Genomic DNA, 21,030 nt, shown 5'->3' with positions numbered 1-21,030 from the left:
TTTATATCTCTATTGTTATTGGTGGCTTGGGAACCAGGTCCTGAGTCGATGAAGCCATCGACTAGACAGTATCATTGATCTTCTCATGGCAATCCGAGCAAACAAAAAACTTATACCGGCAGACGACGCACAGAGAAATGGTAAGACCGGGGTCATCAACGACATCAACGATCGAATGACCCAATGTTACCAGGTATTGGGATGCAAAACCTCCAAGAGATTTTCTGACAACTTTTAGGCGATTGCATGTTTCGACTCTCGGGCGGCTAAATACCCCAGGAAGTTTGCGGCAATCTGTGCCGAGTCTCGAGTCTGGCGGTGTGGTGACGATCAAGATGACAAAGGAAATCAGGTCCTTTGTGGGAGAGATTTTCGTGAACAGAGGTCTCAATCGGGAGAATGAATGGGGAACTGTTCAAAGCAGGAGAGCGACTGTCCTAACTCAAAGAAGTACCTTAATGGTACCGACATGGAGCATCAAGAACATGGCGTTTTGTTATATAAAACCGGAGCTGATGTAGCTAACGTTTTGCCTTTTTAACCACGAATATCCAATCCCCGTTAGAGAACGTAGTGGAAAATCGAGGTGCAGTCCAAAACATGGTCATGGAACATCGTGAGTTTTCGCGGGGCAGAGGATAATTACAACATTGAACGTCTGGAGGAGGCTAATGTACATATACAGATTTCGCAGAAGAAAAGGAAGTGACCTGGCTTGACCAGAGCCAAGCGAGCTCATCAAATGTCAATGCGATCGCACCTGGTATTCACAATGCTGAACCAGGCACCACACAATACACAGTTGGCCGTCAAGACTTTCTAGACGTGCTTGGCGTGTCTTCGGGACTCATCAGGATGGCGTTGGAGACAACCAGGTCAATCCTCGAGCGTCATTGTCCGAAGAACAATCTTCTCGAGACGAAAAGGAAAAACCGCGACAGCCAAAAGTTCGACCTATGGATGCATTCAAGCCAGTCGCAATTCTTGGGTTTACATGATCCCGTTTCTAAACTACCGATCAACCCACTCGGCTTGATATCGTACGAATTTCTCCGAGACCAAGGGCCTGTAGCAGCTGAATTTATTATTCACTACTTTTGTCGCCCCCTCCGCGAGAATAGTATAGGAACCCCCTTCCATCTTCTGCGCAGCTTGATCGTTCAGCTGGTTGAGATATGGCCAGCTGAATGCACTTTCACAACGATTATCGATTCTCAGATGCGATCTAAGTGGGACTTCAACGCCCTGAAACAGCTTTTTCAAGGCCTTTTGCAATCCGTGCCAGTTGCGTTTATATTCTGCTTGATAGATGGCCACTCCCGTTACCCGAACCAGGACGAGCTGCGAATGACCATCCAGTTTCTTGACGAGGTTTGCCAAAGACATCAAGAATATCAAATTCGGCAGGCACAGCAGGCACAGCAACAATACCCTCTGTTGGGCAGCGATTATCAGGTAGGGGGTCAATGGGATGTATTGATGAGTATGAAGAACGAGTGGCTATGGGAATATCCCGACTATCTATATCCCATCGACTGCGAGATGACGTCGGTACATAGCTACGTACCGTTCATGAGAGGAAGCAGCAAATCACACATTATTCCATGATATTCCGATTAGAATCCGTTTTAATTCCGGCCGATGCACCCAATCGAATAATTCGGCTATTGGAGAAAACTGGAGGCTTATGTACCGACGTCATCTCGCAGTCGATGGGATAGTGAGTGGAAGACCCTTTATACTGGCATATCCTTGGCAAACTTAGTCATGCTTGTGTAAGACCCTATTGTTTCATAGGCATAGTGTGACAATCGTTGTAACGAGTGTAGTGGGATGGGCCTGACACCCTCATATTGCAGGGTTAAAACTACTTTTCACGTCTCCTATCTCGGCACAAATGTCTGGAATGTTCAGGGCGGAGGCGTATGAAGATTGTTCACTGACGCATAAAAGTCAAGATTTGAGCAAGTACAACTGATGAAACAACGGAGCATCACTGGACACAAATGTATTGACGATTGTCCAGAATCTTATCAATGGGATAAAGGGCAGTGTTTGCTAAGAAATGTTAGGCAAGTAGAAATCGCGATGGATCATTGTCTTACACTGCTCAATCAATATAGATATTTTAGGCTTATAATCTAGATCGCGACATGCTCATTCTGCGTGAACCTCGCCGTGACTGTTAGGTAAATCGAGGTTTTCACCTGATGTATTCACGATGGGTTGCATGAAGCCAAACCGTCGCGAGTAACGAGTTCACACGCACCCCACGCTCCCTAAATATCCCTGAAATGACCGATCACTCTTACTTCTTGACTCGGAACACAGCGAGATTGCGGCGGTCCCAAGAACGTATATGGAAAAATTACGGATAAATGTATCGCGATGTAACTACTTTGTGATCACCGCAGCTGTGTAGGCGCGGTGCTCAAGGCCGGCCACAACTACATGCACTGAGCCGTTCGATTCATCATTGTCCACATCACTGACGACGAGGACAGAGTATGGGGCCGTCGAGAACAGGAGGTTGGAGGATAGGTGGCAACACAAAAAGAGTAGAGTCGACGAAGGTGGTTTGTAAGTGCAAGAATGGCTTCTGTGCTTGTCCTTATCCCATCAACTGCGGAATAGCGTCAGTACATACGTTCTCCAGTTTTCTCCAGCTCTATTCTTACACGAACTTTTTGATTAAGGGAAATAAAGGAAAGAGGGGCTGGTTAACGTATGATTAGCTATTATCCCTCATAATAGTACGTATATATGTACTGACGCCATTCCGTAGTTGATGGGATAGTTCCGTCAGACTCAGACTGGGTGAGTGGTTGAAGAAAGTGTTGGTTCCACGGGGTCGTATACGACAAATAGTGGTAGCAATTATCACTCGTCTGTTGGTGATCCTATTGCTTGTTCGTCTTGTTTTTCTATCTTACATTGTAGGCAGGAGTCGGTCGAAGTAGGTAGTGACGGCCTGGGTGGTTGCCCCACCTTTATCCGGCCGTGATGACTAAGCCAGTTGTCCCACTTCGCCCAGGGCAGGTGCCAGCCAGCCCATGGTACCTGCCTATTACTCCTTATCAGCCTTTGCTGTTCCAACAGAAAGCAATGTGCGACGAAGGTAAGGGAAAATACGACCGAGAGTTGGTGGACATCAGGAAAGTTAGATTACGGAGGCCCATCACCAAACCACATCTCCTGGAAATATTGCACGAAAAATGCGGTCGCTTTAAGAAGTACGTAGTAAGGTACGGCAGGCTTCGGAATCGGTCCTGCGGCGGCCGAAAGGGGGCCAAAGCCGGCGGGCCGTTGCCGACCTTACACGTGGGGTGACGGAAACTATATGTACCCACAACTACCTAAATGCAGTAGAGGGATCTCTCTTTTGTATATGGCGCAACGGTACAATTCCGAATTCTGTCATGGGGCATTCCAGGGCTCGCAGGCGGCTTTAGGTGGGGCATTTCCTGGAGCATCTTCACAAACTGAGCGAGGATTAACGAGGATTCCAAGCGCCATCTCGTCTTCAAGAGACTGGTGATTCTCTACTTCGAAACGGAACGCCGGGAGCTGCCGTCTTATCATTCCTCACTGCGGCACTGACTTGTGTCTGCCGTGCTGGTGTGCCTATGTTACAGCCTACCCGAGTTCACTCACGGGCTTTGATAGGAATGAGTGTACAGAGTAAAGGGTCTTGGGACTGAACGGTACGGACTGCGTGGGGCAGGGAGAGGATTTCCTGTGCGACATGTGCGACATGTGCGATATTTATTTGCCAGAAATAAGATTCAACAAAGCTGGTTCAATACTACCATTTACACTTGAGATCGATAGATATTCACGTCCTTCGGCTCTCCCATGCTTTAACTCGAGGGGCTTAAGGAACTTTTCTTTCTCAAAACTCCTGTGCCTACATGAGAAACACCGTTTTTCTTTCGATATTGTCTAGAAAGATTTTCTCCTTTCCTCTGAAAGACGCGATTCCGATGCGTCGGAACCTCTTATGCTCAGTCGACCTTACCAGTGGCCCATTCTCAGGGGAGAGAATCAGAAACGTCTCCATGAAAAACGTGCCATCTTGGCCCTCGTTGACCGTTCTCGTCCTAAGAAGCAAGAAAGTGTATGGGGATCTCGAATCTGACGGGTGATTGGGATCGTCAAATCGTCCTGAGCAGGTCCATGGTATTGGCCCCTTCGAGAAATCGGTCTCTTCGTCATCGATCAGCATACATGGCGGATTGTAAATCATGGCCTCGGGCGGTATGCGGACTGAAAGTTCTTTGAGAACACCATGTATAATAAGATGGCAATACTTGATCTGGGACGTCATCGGGATTCCTTTCCACTCGATGCCAAAAGAGACCAAGTCCACATTATTTGAGACTGTGAAGCGGCGATGCAGCTTGAAGCCCCAATCGTCGATCATAATCGGGGCGTTGCAAGAGAACCAAGTCCAAGAAGGTGCGCCCGGAACTCCAGGCCCGTTTTGTAGACCATCTCTGGTCCAGGCAAGGTCTCGGGCAAGATTTCTGGGGCATACCCCGAGAATCGGCTCACTGGATGTTAAATCAGTGTAGTGATTGCTAATACCAGCGAAAGCTTGTAGCCGGTCGGAGGCAATAGTGAAGTCTCGCTGGGAGTAGTCTTCGATCCATCCAGGCCACCATTGATAAATTTGCGAGACTGGGTAAGTAGAATCACTTGCCGTGAAATGAGGGACGTCGAAGGTCTGAGTTGCTTGAGTTTGGTACAGGTATTGACACTGCCAGTGAACTTCCTATTTCAGACAGTGCATAATCCTCCGGGATAAGATTCGTTCTTGGAAGGCCCATCCTCGTGTGCTGAGATGTGCATGCCGGGGAACTTCGCGGGGGTCAAGAGATTGAAAGCGTATCATCGTGGAATAGGATGGTTGGAAGGAATAGTTCAGGTCCTCTTCCTTGTAAGCAAATATCCGGACTGTAGGATCTGTCTTGGCTCCTGAAGTACGTTCAGGATTGGCAGTCTCTCCTTGGCCTGAGTCTTTGTCATTTGCAACCGCCTCCATACTATCATCATCATCTGAGAAACACCCTCCTTCGCTATTCAATGCGTAGCTCGCTGCTATGGTGATGATGCTTCCAGCGTAGAAATCCCCCATTCGGGAAGCCTCTAACTCCCACTCTGCCTGGGCGTCTTGTATTATACACAATGAGTCGATCCACAGATAGCGGATACCTAACGAGCGGACAAGTCTTATCGCGTGTCGGAAAGTTCTTGGAAGAAGGTTCTCAGGTATAGAAACACCAAAGTCTTCTTCCGTGACTTTCGTTGTTCTCAATGGAATCGAAGCTCCCCAGCAGTAGCTCAATGTCGCATAACTCACAGAGTCGGAGAGTTGCTGGAACACTTCACTAGTAGTAGACACCAGGCGTAAAGGCTGGCCCGGTCTCGTGTCAATGAACCGTTTGGGTAATTTTCCCTTGCGCGGTTGGCAGTAGCTACCATGTGTGCTCTCACAAGTTTTCAACCACGTTTTCGCGCATAGTACTCTGTCTTCTGCCAAAGTTCGAAATGGATGTGTTCGACCCCAAGTCCAAAAGTGCGGGTGAGGATTTGCTACAGCCAGTAGTGAGTTGATAGATTCAAGCCTTCTGCTTGTCAGTCTAAAAACATAGGTGAAGACTTACGATCATCTAGATCCTGTGGCGAGATCCCCATTGATGCCCGGGAGAGATATACAAAACCATCTCGTTTGATTTCTAAAGAAACCTCAAGGCTTGCCCAAAGAACCCGACTCGTGTTGTTTACCTCCAGCACTTTCAGAGAAACGGGATGCGAGCTTTCGGCTGTGACATCCACGAAACGCTCTCTAGCCTGGTTTAGACTTTGTTCAATGGGCAGTTCCCAAAGAGCTGCACACAACGGGCAGTCTTGTTTGGAGATGAAGAGTTCTTTGGATTCTTGCTCCCATACAAGCCATGGTGTCAACCTCCACGAAACATCTCTCCAGCTTGGCACGGGCTGTTAGTGCCATGCTAAGGAGGGGCCCCAGTCCCCGCGGTTTGCCGCTGCGCGCTGGGGTGGATTAGCTATACGCTAATCAAACCCTTAACAACGCACATCTTCCCCTCGAATCGAGCCGACGATTATTCAACCTAACGAGCCGCCATCGACTCGAATTCGCCTTCCGCAGGCTAGACGAAGTCTTCCTGGTAGGGCAGGGAGCAGAGGTTCCATCTAGCCTCCCGAAGGAGACGGGCGACTTTCTTTCCCGGCGCAAGTGGCGCTTCCGGGCCCAAATTGAACATCACCGACCGACTTTTCGACTTCGCTCTCTCAGCACCTTTGCCCCTTAAACGATGGAAGACTCCCTCGAAGAGACGAAATGACCATTGGGTAGCGATGTATAGCCACGGCTATATACAGCTATGCTCGTTACAGAACCTAACAGCAAGCCCTACAACCTAGTCTTACGAGGTTTTACCCCTTGTGGTTTCCCTTGTGGCGGTATTACCTATTACGATATACTCCGGACGGTTACTGGAACGTTGTGTAAACCAGAAGCCTGCGGGCTCTGGGTCGAAGGATAGGAGATACTGGCGGAATTGCGTTCTAGGGACGACCATAGCACTGTCTCGGGCAAGCCAGCGGCACCCAGAGACAGGTTAGACACATAGTTGCCTTTGGGCACGATTTGGAGGACGAGCTGGACTGTATCTAGTGATAGCTATAGGCCTACGGCCCTCCACGCCATATATCCTTCGGGAGGTCTGCCGCAAGGGCGGCTGCGCCCTTGCCGCTACGGCGTTAAAATACAACAACAACAACAACAAGCCATGGTGTTTGGAACTTGAAAGGGGACTTCAGACGAGCGGTCCAACTTGATAAAATGCCGGCAAATGTCGCATGGCATCATTTTTGCCATGGGTTTTTGAATTGCAGACTCAATCAGATCGTCCACGTGCTTTCTGTGAGCATATGGCTAGGAATGTGATACGAAGTATGTTGTGTATTGGAACATAAGTATCCAACGTTCGGCTTGACCCATGTGCTATTTGGTTGGTTCTGCAGTCTGATTACACTTTCCTCGAGACCAGGCAGCAGCCGGCGCTTGTGCGGGGTAAACTTGCTGTAAGACTAGATACAATGCGCAGATTGAATGTAGCTTGCGGGCTTATTGACTAGTACTTCACCTCATTGGTTGAAACAAAAGTGAGCTTTTAGCTCCAGGCAATCTAGGTAACTATGAATTTGTTCATTCCAGCTCGCTCAACGATCAACCTTCTCACCCAAACATGAGCTTGTGTGCAAAGATCGTGTTCATGCAGAGATTTCGGTCTTGAGATCCTCCGTGTTCATCCGCAAGCTGTCCTCAAGGGAAGTCCACCCAGGCTGTCCAAGCCTCTTCAACAGTGCCTCAGCGCGGTCTACGGGCTTGATGATAACTGGGAATGGCTCGCTGGCGAAATCTTCGTGGATATTCTTTCCCGGGTGCTGCTTGCGCAAGATCCTGAGGATATCATCCCAACAGAAAGACTGGGCGAAACCGAAGATACGCTCGCTCTTGACATCGGACAAGATAGCTGCAGCAACGTGCAGGATAGCGTTATCCTGTACATCGATGTGATATTCTAGTACGAGGTTAGCCATGACGTGCCGGCTGTCAAGTGTTCACTATCAGCACTCACGGGGGTGGCTCAGGAAAGGAGGCACTCTCTGTCCCTCGAGGAAAGGCAAAAGGTAACCCGAAGTAGACCTGTGCCCTTGGTTCACAACATCGAGACTCTTTCCCAAGTTCAGGCTTGGCACGACTATGATGTCTCGTTAACATTCAGATCCGAAAGGCGCAGGAGCACAAGAGGAAGGTCCTCCTTACCGGAATTGACGACGAGGTCAGGGCGTTTGGATTTGTTCTCCTCGTGGTACTTCCAAACGGCTTGTTCCTGCTCAACCTTGCTGGCAAAGTAGACGAAAGCGCCATGCTCAGGACCCCACGGGCCCGGCGTCCAGGCCAGTTCTTTCGCGTCAGGACTCCAAGTGTCTTCGGTCACAACAGCGCCCTTCATCTTCATGAAAGTCTCGGGATTCGCAGGCAAGATTGTTGATGATGAGGAAGTCAGTACGAAGCGCTTCACGCTTGTCTCCTTGTAAGAGGCCTTGAGGGCAACCAAGGCGCTGTCTACCGCAATCGGAATGACATTGTTTGGGTCTGGGTCGAAGTTGACTACGGATGCTGTATGGATGAAAGCGGAGACACCTGGCAGGTATCAGCATGATGATAAAATAATCCTAACAGGAGCACAAGATACTACCTTTCACAACTTCGTCGTAAGCATTTTCGACAAGCATATCGGGCACCGAGACAAGTTCAAAGTGGCCTTTGCCATAGGTTTTGTCGAAGTAGGCATTGAGCCAACTGCTCTTCTCGGTGTCTCTAACAGTACCGCGGACCTTGTAGCCTTTCTTGATGAATTGATCGACTACATGCGATGCGACAAATCCATTGGCGCCAGTAACGAGGATGGTGGAGCCCGTAGGAATCACGGGGTTAGTGGAAGTAGTCATGTTGTTGTTTGTTCACCAAAAGGTTCTTGGAGATTGTAGCAAGTAATGTAGGCTAAATGCAGTTGGCGTCAACTACCTTTATAGAAGTCGAGGGGAGTCATAATAAAGGGCCACGACGACATCCGAAACCTTCGTAGGTTGCTGTTCATCCCATCGGCTCCCGTGTGTGCGTCTAGAGTCCGGACTCCGCTTACAAATATTTGCGGAGCATGATTCACTCGGCGATCTGGCTACACTTTAACCCCCCATGAGACTTGACTCGTATTACTAGTAGGAAATGGCTTATGAGGTCAGTGAGCCCCAACATAGAGGAGTACCACAATCCCTTAGGCCACGGTAGCGGACTTGCGGAGCGTACAATATCCATGACGTGAGACAGCAGGAATGCAAACTAGCGGAGAGATGCGCAGAAATCCGCAGGCCCCCGGCCGACGTGCGAAAATGCCGTCCGGGGACCGCAGATACGGTCGAACGGTCGGGGTAGACTGCTGCCCTGCTGCATTACTCAGCCGGCCAAGCCTCTGCCCGCCGCAATTTGTCCACTCAATGGGGATTCGGTGACTACGCTGACAGACGCAGTAAGCCTTAAATCCGGGCGTGTTCCGTCAGCATTGTGTCCACAAGCAGAGTGCCAAAGTGACAATTACCAACATTAACAAACTTATATCAATTTCCAACCAATGTTTTTCGAGACATAGTAACTACGATCATGGGCAGCTACGTCCCGGGACTTGTCAACAGAGTCACGTTCAAAGCGGGCTCCACAGGCGCTCATCACCAAATGAGTAGGTACTTAGAATAACGTACTTGATAAGCGAGCTGCCCACCCAACCGCGTTCATCCTTCCTCCTCACTTCTAATGCGTATCACGCCACAAATAATCATGTCGTCACAAAGCAAAGAGGCCCAATTGAACTTAGCAGTCGAGGCTATCCAAAAAACCCCTAAACTCAGCATTCGAGCCGCAGCAAGAATCTATTTAGTCCTCCCTAGGACCCTAGGCACCCGATTGAAAGGCATACCTGCACGATAAGATACTATACCTAACTTATGCAAATTGACGGTGTTGGTTTGCGTGTACCACAGGTTAGTCACACAGGTATTCCTGGTATCGCGATCGGTAGCAATATCGTTGGGTTAATCTGGTGTTCTTGTTGTTGTTCTTGTTGTTGTTATTGTTGTTAAGGAGAGTATCTAAACGCGAAGGCTCGTGATATGGAAGGAGGGAGCTGAGGTGTGTCACGTGCCGAAGACACGTGACATAGCTCGGCTCCGTGTATACCTAGCGATTGCCGTTTGTTCCCACAGACGGAGCTTGAAGAGGAGAAGCTAGTTAAGTATATCCTCGACCTGTATTCCCGATCGTTTCCTCCCCGGATCAGTAGTGTGGAAGAAATGGCCAATCGATTGCTCGCCGACCGCGACGTGCCCCTAGTTGGGAAGCGCTGGGCTTCAAACTTCGTTAAACGATAACCACAGCTCCGGATACGCTTTTTTCGTAAGTACAACTATAAGAAGGCTTAATACGAAGATCCAGACGCGATAAATGCGTGGTTTCGGCTTGTGGCGAACACAATCGCAAATACGGCATTATAGACTCCGATATCTACAACTTCGACGAGACTAGGTTTATGATGGGCCAGATTGCATCCGAGGTGGTCGTCACGAGTGCCGAAAGGCGTTCAAATACAAAAATAATACAGCCTGGCAATCGTGAATAGGTTACAGTCATTCAGGCCATCAGTTCGTCAGGCTATAGCGTTCCGCCGTATATCATCGTTATAGGCCAATATTACTGTTGGATCTCTGAGCAGTCGGCAGAAAAGGTGGATCTGGAAGGCGGTATGGGCACTTACAAACGACCCCTTACATACCACTTCTGAGAGGCCGTGGGCTCTGCCCACAACCTCCTCCTTCCACCTCAAGACGCAGCAATAATAGACCATTATTTACACTTCGTTCCGACCGTACGGTTGCCCTGCTGACGTGTATACCAACAATTACCTCTCTACCTGGTATATAGAAATAGATCTCCCATGCGACTGGGTCATCGCAACGTCTGAAAACGGATGGACAACAAATGAAAGAGGCCTAGACTAGCTCCAGCTCTTTGATCGGCATATAAAACCGCGTGCAACTAGCAGTTATCGCCTCCTCGTCGTCGATAGGTACGAAAGTCACCACTCTGCGGACTTTGAGATATATTGCAAGGAAAACAATATCCTCATACTCTGCATGCCGGCCCATTCGTCTTATCTACTTCAGCCCTTAGACGTTGGCTGTTTTGGGCCACTAAAGACGGCTTATGGTCGACAAATTGAGGATAAGATGCGCCGGGGTAATACGCATATTACGAAGGAGGACTCCTTCCCTGCATTTCACAACGCTTTCATACAAGCCCTAACGGTAAAAAACATCTAGGGAGGCTTCAGAGGGGCCGGGCTTGTTCCTTTAAGTGCCGAAAGTGTGCTTTCGAAGCTTGATGTCAAGTTACACACTCCAACACCCCCAGGGTCCCTACCAACAACACCCCCCGCATGGACTTCTCAGACGCCAAATAACCCAACAGAGGCCTCTTCTTAGTCCGAACTCATCAAAAGAAGGATCTCCCGCCATCAGAATAGCTCCCCAACTTCAATTATTGAAGCTGTAGAGCATTTATCAAAGGGAGCGCGGGGATTTATGCACTAGATTGCCTTATTAAGGTCGGAGGTCCAGATCCTCCGGGAGGAAAATAACCTACTTAGCCGACGCAGGAGGGCTAAGAAAACACGTCTCAGATAAGGAGGAAGTCTTACTGTAGCTGAGGCAGAGGACATTCAGTCGCAGAGAGAGGCTACGGCCCAGATTGAGGAGGAAACGCGCCAGAGTAGTGGTCGTCGGCCGAGGACAGAAACAGGTCAACGGCGATATGGCGTCTACGGAAACACTGGCCACAATGCGCGAACATGTCAGTTTAATAAAGAAATATCTGAGGAATAGGATTTAGAGTAGTTTTAATTGATTTTATGTTTTTAGTGTTGCTCCTCAGTTAGATTTATAATGTGATCATGGTTAGGTGGGCAGCTCGCTTGTCTGGGCAGCTCGCTTATCAAGTACGTTACACGTTCCAACTACGAATGATTAAACTCTAAGATGGTAAGTCAACCCACCCACTTTCGGCCCACCCCCCCTTTCGGCCACCCCATTAAATCCCTCCCAGCCACCGCATTATTATCTGTTGGTTCACGGGGTCGTATACGACAAATAGTGGTAGCAATTATCACTCGTCTGTTGGTGATCCTATTGCTTGTTCTTCTTGTTGTTCTATCTTACATTGTAGGCAGGAGTCGGTCGAAGTAGGTAGTGACGGCCTGGGTGGTTGCCCCACCTTTATCCGGCCGTGATGACTAAGCCAGTTGTCCCACTTCGCCCAGGGCAGGTGCCAGCCAGCCCATGGTACCTGCCTATTACTCCTTATCAGCCTTTGCTGTTCCAACATTATCCTACTCTCAATGTACAAACCACCACAACAATTGCAAAAACCGTCCAAATGGATTACTTTTCGCACACTTGTTTATTGATATGTAATGGTCGATTATACCGAAAATGAAGTTGATCGGGCTCTTCTGGCTATCGCAGACGGTCTCTCGGTCAGGATAGCCTCGATTGAGTTTGGAGTACCACGATCAACACTTCGCAATCGTATGAGCGGCCAACAGAATCGAGCAAGGGCTTTCGCTGAGCTTCAGAGGCTTCCTCCTTGGCAGGAAGATAAGCTGTCTGAATGGATTCGAATTCAGCATACTCTAGGAGTCTCTCCAACCCATGAGCAAGTTAGGGAATTCGCTGAGCGAGTTCTGCGTGCCTGTGGGAACAAACGGCTGATGATGATGATGATGATGTATTTAACGTCTGGTAACAAAAGGACGTGCCGGGCGCTATGCCGACATGGTCTATACTAATCTAAACTATATTACAGGCTACCGTCTTCACCTAACGTTCCTGTTCAATGACTCGGGCAAATTTCGGAAAAGAAATTGGTCTCCTCTATCCATTCGCATAGAAGAGAGGCTCCCTTAGCAGAACCTAACAAGAAATCAATACTTGCTTTGGCCATACGTTGGCGGAGGTAGCGCGGTGTAGCCTTGCGTCCACGCTTGCAGAAGTAGAAATGGACTGGTGTCTTGGGTTTCCCACAGCTGCAGTTGAGCAACGCATCTTGATGAGCGAATCTCTCGTGGTATGCTACAAAGTCTCCATGATGGGATCTTGCTGCGTATAGCCTTCCTAGTAAGTGCCGAGGGAGGCGGAGTTCGGGCGGCTTGGGGTGAAGAATTATCTCGAGGTCGGCATATTGCCGAGGGCATTGGGACAGCCATTTTCTGGCAAAGGCTTGGAAGGCAGCTGCTTTAGCTTGCCTTTCTAGGTGCGCTAATGAGGGCTGTGGTTGTGATTTTGGGATTAGTTTGCAGGCTTCCTTGGCTAGAGCATCCGCTTCTTCATTTCCTGGTACTCCCGTGTGCCCAGGGCACCACCAAACATAAACCCTGCCGGGGGTTGTCCAGCTCTCTCTTTGTCTCCGAGTCCAGGAGGAAGAGAGCCTATTGAAGGCCCTAAATCTAGCCTGGCTGCTTCCTGTGCTCTGGGAGTATAGTCTAGCCGCGACTGCGAGGTTGTCGAGGCAGATGTGGACGTTATCTGCCATACGAGCCGTAGGAGCCCGGGTGGCTTCCATCAGGCCGTGATACGCAGCATGTGCCTCCGCGTCATACACCTCAGTTTGGGAGCCGAGTGGTTCGGATCCGCGGAAGATCTGCCGTGTAGCTTGGTACCCTACCCAGCCTGCTCCGGCGGAGGTGCTGCTGCCGTCCGACATCTGGGACCCGTCAGTGTAGACAACAATGTCCCGCTTGGAGAAAGTTGCCATCCTGCCTGCAAAGGAGAGGGCCTGTTCTTCTTTGGTCTTATTAGGTTCGTAGCCGACCCTGGCGAGGGCTGTCTGCCAGTCCGCTAGTTGCTCCCAAGGGGGGAGTTCTAACGGATCGATGTATTCGGTATTTTTGCTTACGAGGCTTGCCATTCGTCGTAGCCGTGAGTCTGGTCCTGATTTGTCCCTGAGTCTCGTTCGGAGAGGGTGTCGCTCGTCCAGACGATGGATTCTGGTGGACGCTGTGTGGAGCTTCGCGTCCAGTATCACCTCTGCTGGGGGTAGAGCCGCCTCGCGCTGTAGGATCGGTACAGGCGTCATTCTGTATACGGGGACCATCGCTCTGATGGCTTTGGTTTGCGTCGCGTCCAGTTGGTGTAGCAGACTACCAACCCCGTTTGAGATAGTACGTCCATTCTTTATCCGGCTCTTGCCGGGCCACCATGCTTCAGATGCATAGTACTGAGTGGGTAATACACAAGAGGTGATCGCTCGACGAAGTAAGTACGCAGGCGCGCCCCAGACAGTGTTCCCTAGTCCCCGTAGTCCATTGACTACTTGGCATGCTTTTGCAGAGAGGTTTCTTACGTGACTCTTAAATGTGAGTTTACGGTCGAAGTAAACGCCGAGCCAGCGTAGAGAAGAGCCTTCTTTAATAGCCTGAACTTTATGATACCTCCCATCCGGCAAACCTACTGTGATTGATGGGTTTCCGTCTTTTCGTCTCTTAGTGAAGTGGATCAGTTCGGACTTATCGAGGTCAAAAGTGATTCCTTCCGTCGCGCCCCATCCTAAGGTTTCTTTCCATTCCTTGGTTAGGATGTCACAGTTGTTCTCTAGTGATGTTGAGCTTGCCAAGATAGCGACGTCATCGGCGTAGCCGAAACGAGATCGCTTCCTTCCTAGGCGAGCTATGCCTAGCTTGAAAAGAGGTTCAATATAGAGCATGAATAGAATGGGAGACACGGATGAGCCTTGTGGTAGTCCGCATTCGAGACCGAAGACGTCTCCTACCTCCCCATCAAGCCTTATTCTTGCTCTCCTTCCGGTAACAAAACTTGAGACCCAGCGTACGAGGTTCTCCGGCCATCCTTGTTCGCAGAGGCGTCGGACCAGTCGTCCTGGGAGCACGGCGTCGAAAGCCCCTTTTATATCGAGCGTAAGCATAGAGGTAACCAGGCCTCTTTGCCAGGCGCACTCGATGTCGTGGATGGCCGCTGCGATGAGGTCGCTGCAAGAGCGAAGAGGGAGTGCTCCAAACTGTTGATCGTGCAGAACACGATGTTTAACTGCGATCCAGGCAAGTCGTCTGGCGATGAGTCTCTCCAAGCCTTTTCCGAGGACGGCCAAGAGCGCAATTGGCCTATCCCATCGAGTGCTGCAAGGCGACAGTACATTGAGATGCGGGGGAGCAGCCAATCGGGCCACTTCGGGCCCCTTTTTCCAACCAACCAACGTAATTGATAATAGATACTTCCAATTACTAGAGATTCTGCGTATGAAATCGGTACCAGCAATCTTCTGAGTTACAGAGAGCTACATCGCACTCGAGGCAGCCCATCCTCGTGTACTTCCCAGGGATACCGGGCTCAACCTCCGGAGGCTCGCGGGGCCGAACAGTGGCATTATCACATTGCTCCGGCGTACAGTCGGCAGTGCAGGCGGCGGCGAGGTCCTCGGGCAGCAGGGCAAAGATACACGACTTCGCCGAGCCCGTGGAACGGCCAGATCCGTCAGAATCGTCAGAATCCATTAATTGAGTATTGGTAATGATGGATTTGGTAGATGTACCGGAGTGGAAATCATAGGGGCAACTCAAGCAGTGGATGTACCAGATGCGGTGCGGGGTAAAAGGGGGCCCGTTATGTGGAGCCAATGTACTGTCGCCTTGCAGCACTCGATGGGATAGGAGCGCGGGAGTGTCTTGTCTCTTTTTCCCGGTTTTGCTAGGATCACGAGAGTTGCTTCTTTAAAACAAGTAGGATGCCAACCCTCGCGTATACACCCGCTATAAAGTGAGAGGACAATATCCTCAATAACTGGCCATGCTATTTTCAAAGCAGTCGTAGTGATTCCGTCGGTCCCAGGAGTCGTGTTTCCCGCGGTGAGAACCGAAGACCGTACCTCGTCCTTCGTAACCTGCGGGAAAGGAAGCGTAGCTTGCCTTTGTAGGACTGGGCTTTCTGTTGGTATGTCCTCGGAGATTGCAGCGTTTCTAAGGAGGACGCGGGTAAATAAGTCGCGCTTCTCTTTTGGTTGTGAGACAAGCGTGTCTTGGTTGTCTACATCTCGGAGTGGCGGGGTCTGAAAGGATCCTGTGGCTTTGTGCCAACCGACCATTTCAAATATGTCTTTGCTTGAGGAGGCTGAGGAGATCTTATCTTTCCAAAAGGCATCCTTGGAGCGTTTAAACTCGTAGAGGAAGTCCTGTTTTAGAGCTTCGACCTCCTCTTCTTCCCATTGGCAGTTCACTCCGGCTGCGCGGAGTCTTGCTAACATCGCTCGCTTACTCGCATAGGCTCGGTGTTTACGTGTGCAGCTCTCGCTCCAGTATGGTCTCCCTGTACCTTTCCCGAGCGTGCGCTTTGTGGAAGCCGTGAGTGCTTTAATAAGACAGTCCGTAAGCTGTTGTGCTAGGAGATCTAAAGACTGTGGGTCTTGGATGTTGCTTGCAGTGCGGCGTATGGGTTGTAAGTTGCGTTTAATGATGCCGAGGAAAAGCTCCTCGTCTCAGAAGTTGTGTCTGGGAACAAACGGCAATCGCTAGGTATACACGGAGCCGAGCTATGTCACGTGTCTTCGGCACGTGACACACCTCAGCTCCCTCCTTCCATATCACGAGCCTTCGCGTTTAGATACTCTCCTTAACAACAATAACAACAACAAGAACAACAACAAGAACACCAGATTAACCCAACGATATTGCTACCGATCGCGATACCAGGAATACCTGTGTGACTAACCTGTGGTACACGCAAACCAACAGTGCCAATGGCGATACTAACCCTATTGGAAAGGGATGGATCCATGCCTTCCTTAAGAGAAATCCATCAATCAAGTTCCAGAGAAGTCGTACCATTGATTCAAGGCGTGTTAATGGAGCAACTAATGAGGTAATTAGGCCCTGGTTTAGATTACTCGAGATACCAGAGATTAAGAGCATTAAACCAGTCAACCGGTATAATATGGACGAGACTGGTATCCTTGAGGGCAAGGGATCTAATGGGTTAGTCTTTGGTACGGCAGAGACCAAATCAGTGCGAAAAAAAGAGCCTGGATCGCGTGCTTGGGTCTCTATTATCGAGTATATCTCTGCTGATGGTAAAGCCATCAAGCCATTGGTCATATACAAGGGAAAGTCGGTCCAACAGCAGTGGTTTCCCCTTCAACTTAACCCATACGAGGGTTGGCACTTCACAGCAACAGATAATGGGTGGACGACAGACCAGACTGCCCTCCATTGGCTGAAGGAGGTGTTCTTGCCAGAGACCCAGACCCCCCCCTTCAGGGACCCCCTTGGTCGACTTAGCGGTCAAAAAGAGCCTCGACTGTTGGTTCTGGATGGCCATGGGAGTCATACGACGACTGAATTTATGTGGGAGTGCTTTAGTAACAACGTCTACTTGCTCTTCTTTCCACCACATACCTCTCATGTCCTTCAGCCCCTGGATATGACTGTTTTTGGACCAGTGAAGTCCACTTACAGGAAGGAGCTCGGAAAGTGCGATATAATAGACAATTCTACTATCGTTGGAAAGCGGTACTTCTTAGACTGCTATAAGAGGGCTCGTTTGGCGGGTTTGAGATCGTCTAATATACGAAGTGGTTGGAGAGCAACTGGACTATGGCCAATCAATATGGATCGACCACTTACCAACCCAATGGTCCTGCCCAGCCCAGCCACACCATTAAACAATACCGCGAATACTGGGCAAGCAACTGGTAATGCCCTGGGAGCAATTGACTGGGCAGTAGCGACGTCTGTTGTTGACTGGTCAACTCCTAGGAAGGCCAGCGAGCTGTCTGGCCACTTGAAGCTATTCACAGAGCTTAGTCCAGACCACACCACCCAACGACTGCTCTTCAGGAAGGTCAAGAAAGCTTTCAGCAAACAAGCCTACCAGTTGGCCACCTCTCGGCACCAAGTTCGAGTTCTTAAAGCCAGAGTTACCCGCATGGCCCCCAGGAAGAAGAAGACTGTACAGACAGACCCTAATACCAGGTTCGCCAACATCAAGGACATACAGAGAGCTCAGGAGGATTCTGGCGAACGTCTCGTTAGTCCCAGTCGACTCGCAAGGGTCGATTTACCTAGTGACGGTAGTGAGTGTATTGTAGTGGCAGTTGAAGGTAGTTAATTAATTGAGTGTACTTGGTGGTGGTGATGTGAGACCATTTTCGTTGGGGTGGCCGAAAGGGGGGGTGGGCCGAAAGTGGGTGGGTTGACTTATTTAAATGCGAAGATGCGCCCAAACTTTCCGTGACCCCGATTAGACACTAACGCTGTGGATCTCCCACCAGCACAGAAGCGCGCCGTATGCTTGTGGTTTACCCGGCCCCAAATATACACGTAACTTCAATTGACATGAGCTATCCCTTTCTAGGCACTCTTATGCGCGGTTCGGCTCATGTAAGTGCAACTCTTCCAGTCACAGGTATCCTGTGTGATATCATGGTTAGCGTGCTGTCCACACGGCTGTCGCAAGCTGTCATTGACTTACTTTATGAACTTCGGTACCCCACCAGCTGAGCTTCTTGGAAGCACCAGTGTAAAAGATGGCGAAGAAAATAACGATTCCGGCAATGGCAACTGAGCAGTCCAAAGCTGAGCTGAGAACGAAGTTGTACCGTCTCCACCAAGTCCTCTGCCTTCTCTTGATGAGCAAACCGAAGACGAGGCCGACAATCGCCCAGCTACCATAGTTGGTTCCGGACGCCGGAGGAATGTAGTTGAGCCCGCCGAGGAAGAGCGGGACGTGGACCTTCTTCAGCCACTTGGCCTCGGGGAAGACTCTCTTTCTCACCACGTAGACGACCACGGGCAGGACGGCGCCGACGAGGAAGAACTATAGCAGCGAGCGGTACATCGCGCCATCAGCGAAGAAGCGGCGGGGCCCGAGAGCACCCCACACCATGCTGGTGTTGAAGTGAGTGCGAGAGAACGGGCATGTGAAGCCGTTGGGGGCATTGGTGGAGCAGATATCTGGGATGTGGTTGAGAGCCCAGTTGAGAACGGAGACTTGACCCAGAGAACCGATGACAAGGCCTACTGACTGCACGAGGAACAGTTTCCAAGGCCGAATCTGAAGTAAAGCTCAGTCAGTGACTGACGTCCCAATGCGAAAGGGCAAGAAAGACTCACATTGCAGTAGATGCCCAGTTTCAGGTCCTGTGCAAACGCCAGACCCTTGATGCCAGAGATGTAGCCAAGGTTGAAGAACCAGATGTTGGCCAATACTTTGCCCTCCCAAATATATTCTGCAATGATGCGACAGAAGATATCGATCTGAATCTTCATATTCGTCGTTGCATAGACCCACGCAAGCTGAAACAACGAATCAGCATGTCTCCATTCGAGAAACGTCTTGGGGAGGTACTCACAGGAACGAAAAAGATGGCAGACACTGCGAATGACAGGATAACTCCATACTAGCGAAGTTGAACTGGGTAGAATTCGCATGCAAAAACCCCAAAGCCAAGAGCAAGCAGCGCAGTTATCCAATACCACCAAAGCGGAACAGCTTTGTAGCCTGGCTAAGGGTTGTGTCTGGGAATGATCTTTCCTCCGAGAAGGGCCGAAAGCTGGGTAGACCTGAACGCAGCCGCAATTTGTCGACGCTTCTCGAGGAACAGCCAGACAAAGAGTGATGCAATGGTGGCAAACGAGAGACCAAAGGTGTTGAGAGCATATGTAACGGGAAGGTAGATCTAATCAACGTATGTCAGTATTCGTGCATCACGAACTAGGTAAGGTAGGTGAAAAGATTTGAGGTATTTGCGTACGTCCGAGTAGTTGGCGTATTTGACAGGATCAAAGTAAAGTCGTCCTTTTTGTTGATCACTCTAGAAACGTTGAACGTCTTTCCCAAGTTATCATAAATAGAGTTGCTTTGAATGGGCAAGTAAGCCGAGTCCCAGGTGTTTGAGTAGTAAAGTGCCGGAGAGATGATGTGAATCCAGAAAACCAGAGACGCCAGGATATTCAGAATGGCCCATGTGGGAATAACGAGCGGTGAACCAATGTAAGCAATTTGACTCCCTATTTGAGATTAGAATCAAAAGTTCTTTGCTGTTAGACGAAGCCCATGAGGGTCCACTTGCAGTCGAAAGTAAACGGAAGCAAACCGATGCCACTCTTCATGCCGAAAACCTGGTTGATAACCGCATTGTTCGGGGCGATCCAGCAGACCCAGGTAAAGTAGCCCAGCGCAGGGAAGATGGAGTCTGGGAACCAGTACCAGCAGAACGAGGCAATGGAGGCGAGCATGAAGAACTTGTAGCGAGATGCCGTCCATTTTGCCCTACAGTACGGATTAGTCAATTAAGTTCGAACTAAGCAACAACGTTACATGTAGATAGGATTTGCTTACTCGGTCTCGTCCTCTCTTTTGCCAGTATGCAATGCGGCATTGAGAGCCGTGTTGCCAAGGACGCCGGGCCATAGCAATCCCGGAGGCTCAACAACCAACGCGTAGCACAAACCAGCCAAAGCGAATCCGTACAGAATCGTGGCCAGTGTTACGGTAAGCTCAAATCCCCAGCCCGCTTTCAGCCCGTAAAAGATGCGTTGTTCGGTCAAGACATCGGCGCTCAATCGGGTCAAGAAGCTGAGATTGGCCATGATATAGACTAGGATGTTTTCCTACGTGATAATCGGCTGTTAGCGCTACGAGGTCTCGGGGGCTAGAGCGGTCAGGGATGATGCTAACCTTGTATTAAAAAGCGAGGTAGCAAGTGGAAGACTTGTATAGTAGAAAGTGGCTTGAATCCTCTAAGTGGAAGATCCGTATGAGGGTCATATCTATATACCGTACAAGACGGGTAATCGGCTTGTGGAAAGCGGTATCGTACGGCAGTAACCGGCAGCGCCACGTGTGGCGCTGCGACACCTTGTAGTTGAACGGGCCTGGGTTCAGGCTGACGCGATGACCCCTGATGTTGAAACCCCAGTCGGGAACGACAAACTCCCATGCTTTCCCAACAGGGCACGCCAGAAATTGAATCGCCGACTGGCAGAGACTGATGGATGGGTATCGGAACGTGTACAATGTGTTGACACCGCTACCCAGTAGGCAAAACCCGATACCGATCACCCACATGCGAATAGTTAAGCATGGCAAGGAAGGATCATCCGGTCTTAGACCGAGGACGGCGACGTACAGGACACTGCGACTCGGTGCAGAGGATTCGTCTAAGTTTGGTCAGGGAAGAACATTTCTGAATGAAATCGAATTGATCGCACCTGAAGAACGCTTGACTTCCTCAATGGATGTCGTCGGTGTCACAGGCTCTGGCGTGACGTCCGCGACGCTCGCCCCCTCGTTGGCGGACTTTTGGTTCGCCTCGACGTTGGTCAT

General features: G+C 50.0%; 3 protein-coding genes across 3 annotated transcripts; all 3 read right to left on the bottom strand.

Moving 5' to 3' along the window:
- Nucleotides 1–4,835: 4,835 nt before the first annotated feature.
- Nucleotides 4,836–5,952, bottom strand: BDP81DRAFT_361226 (heterokaryon incompatibility protein-domain-containing protein; the record flags this gene model as incomplete). The annotated part of the gene is made up of 2 exons (XM_060586419.1): nt 5,667–5,952; nt 4,836–5,595 (listed from the first exon to the last, which is right to left on the bottom strand). Coding segments are annotated over exons 1-2 (789 nt in total), but the record flags the coding sequence as incomplete, so codon positions are not given.
- Nucleotides 5,953–6,983: 1,031 nt separating this feature from the next.
- BDP81DRAFT_441836 (uncharacterized protein) lies at nt 6,984–8,706 on the bottom strand. The gene is made up of 4 exons (XM_060591625.1): nt 8,292–8,706; nt 7,856–8,236; nt 7,668–7,790; nt 6,984–7,610 (listed from the first exon to the last, which is right to left on the bottom strand). The coding sequence occupies exons 1-4, from the start codon at nt 8,542–8,544 to the stop codon at nt 7,300–7,302; spliced, it is 1,068 nt and encodes a 355-aa protein (XP_060438285.1). The 5' UTR covers nt 8,545–8,706; the 3' UTR covers nt 6,984–7,299.
- Nucleotides 8,707–18,053: 9,347 nt separating this feature from the next.
- On the bottom strand, nt 18,054–21,030 carry BDP81DRAFT_466202 (OPT oligopeptide transporter protein-domain-containing protein; the record flags this gene model as incomplete). The annotated part of the gene is made up of 11 exons (XM_060594370.1): nt 18,054–18,113; nt 18,175–18,519; nt 18,586–18,756; nt 18,816–18,998; nt 19,118–19,203; nt 19,291–19,381; nt 19,516–19,712; nt 19,799–19,974; nt 20,044–20,315; nt 20,563–20,864; nt 20,916–21,030. The coding sequence occupies 11 exons, from the start codon at nt 21,028–21,030 to the stop codon at nt 18,054–18,056; spliced, it is 1,998 nt and encodes a 665-aa protein (XP_060438284.1).

This window comes from Colletotrichum phormii (genome assembly GCF_030913505.1).
Source record: "Colletotrichum phormii strain CBS 102054 chromosome Unknown BDP81scaffold_37, whole genome shotgun sequence".
Lineage (NCBI taxonomy): Eukaryota > Fungi > Ascomycota > Sordariomycetes > Glomerellales > Glomerellaceae > Colletotrichum > Colletotrichum phormii.
This window is presented reverse-complemented; position numbering and strand designations above follow the sequence as displayed.

Excerpts from the sequence above, each read along its gene's own strand:
- BDP81DRAFT_441836 (XM_060591625.1), bottom strand. The coding sequence starts at position 8,544 with ATGACTACTTCCACTAACCCCGTGATTCCTACGGGCTCCACCATCCTC. Across the intron at positions 8,237-8,291 it reads TTACGACGAAGTTGTGAAAG|GTGTCTCCGCTTTCATCCAT; the intron begins GTAGTATCTTGT and ends GATACCTGCCAG. Across the intron at positions 7,611-7,667 it reads TCCTTTCCTGAGCCACCCCC|AATATCACATCGATGTACAG; the intron begins GTGAGTGCTGAT and ends ACCTCGTACTAG.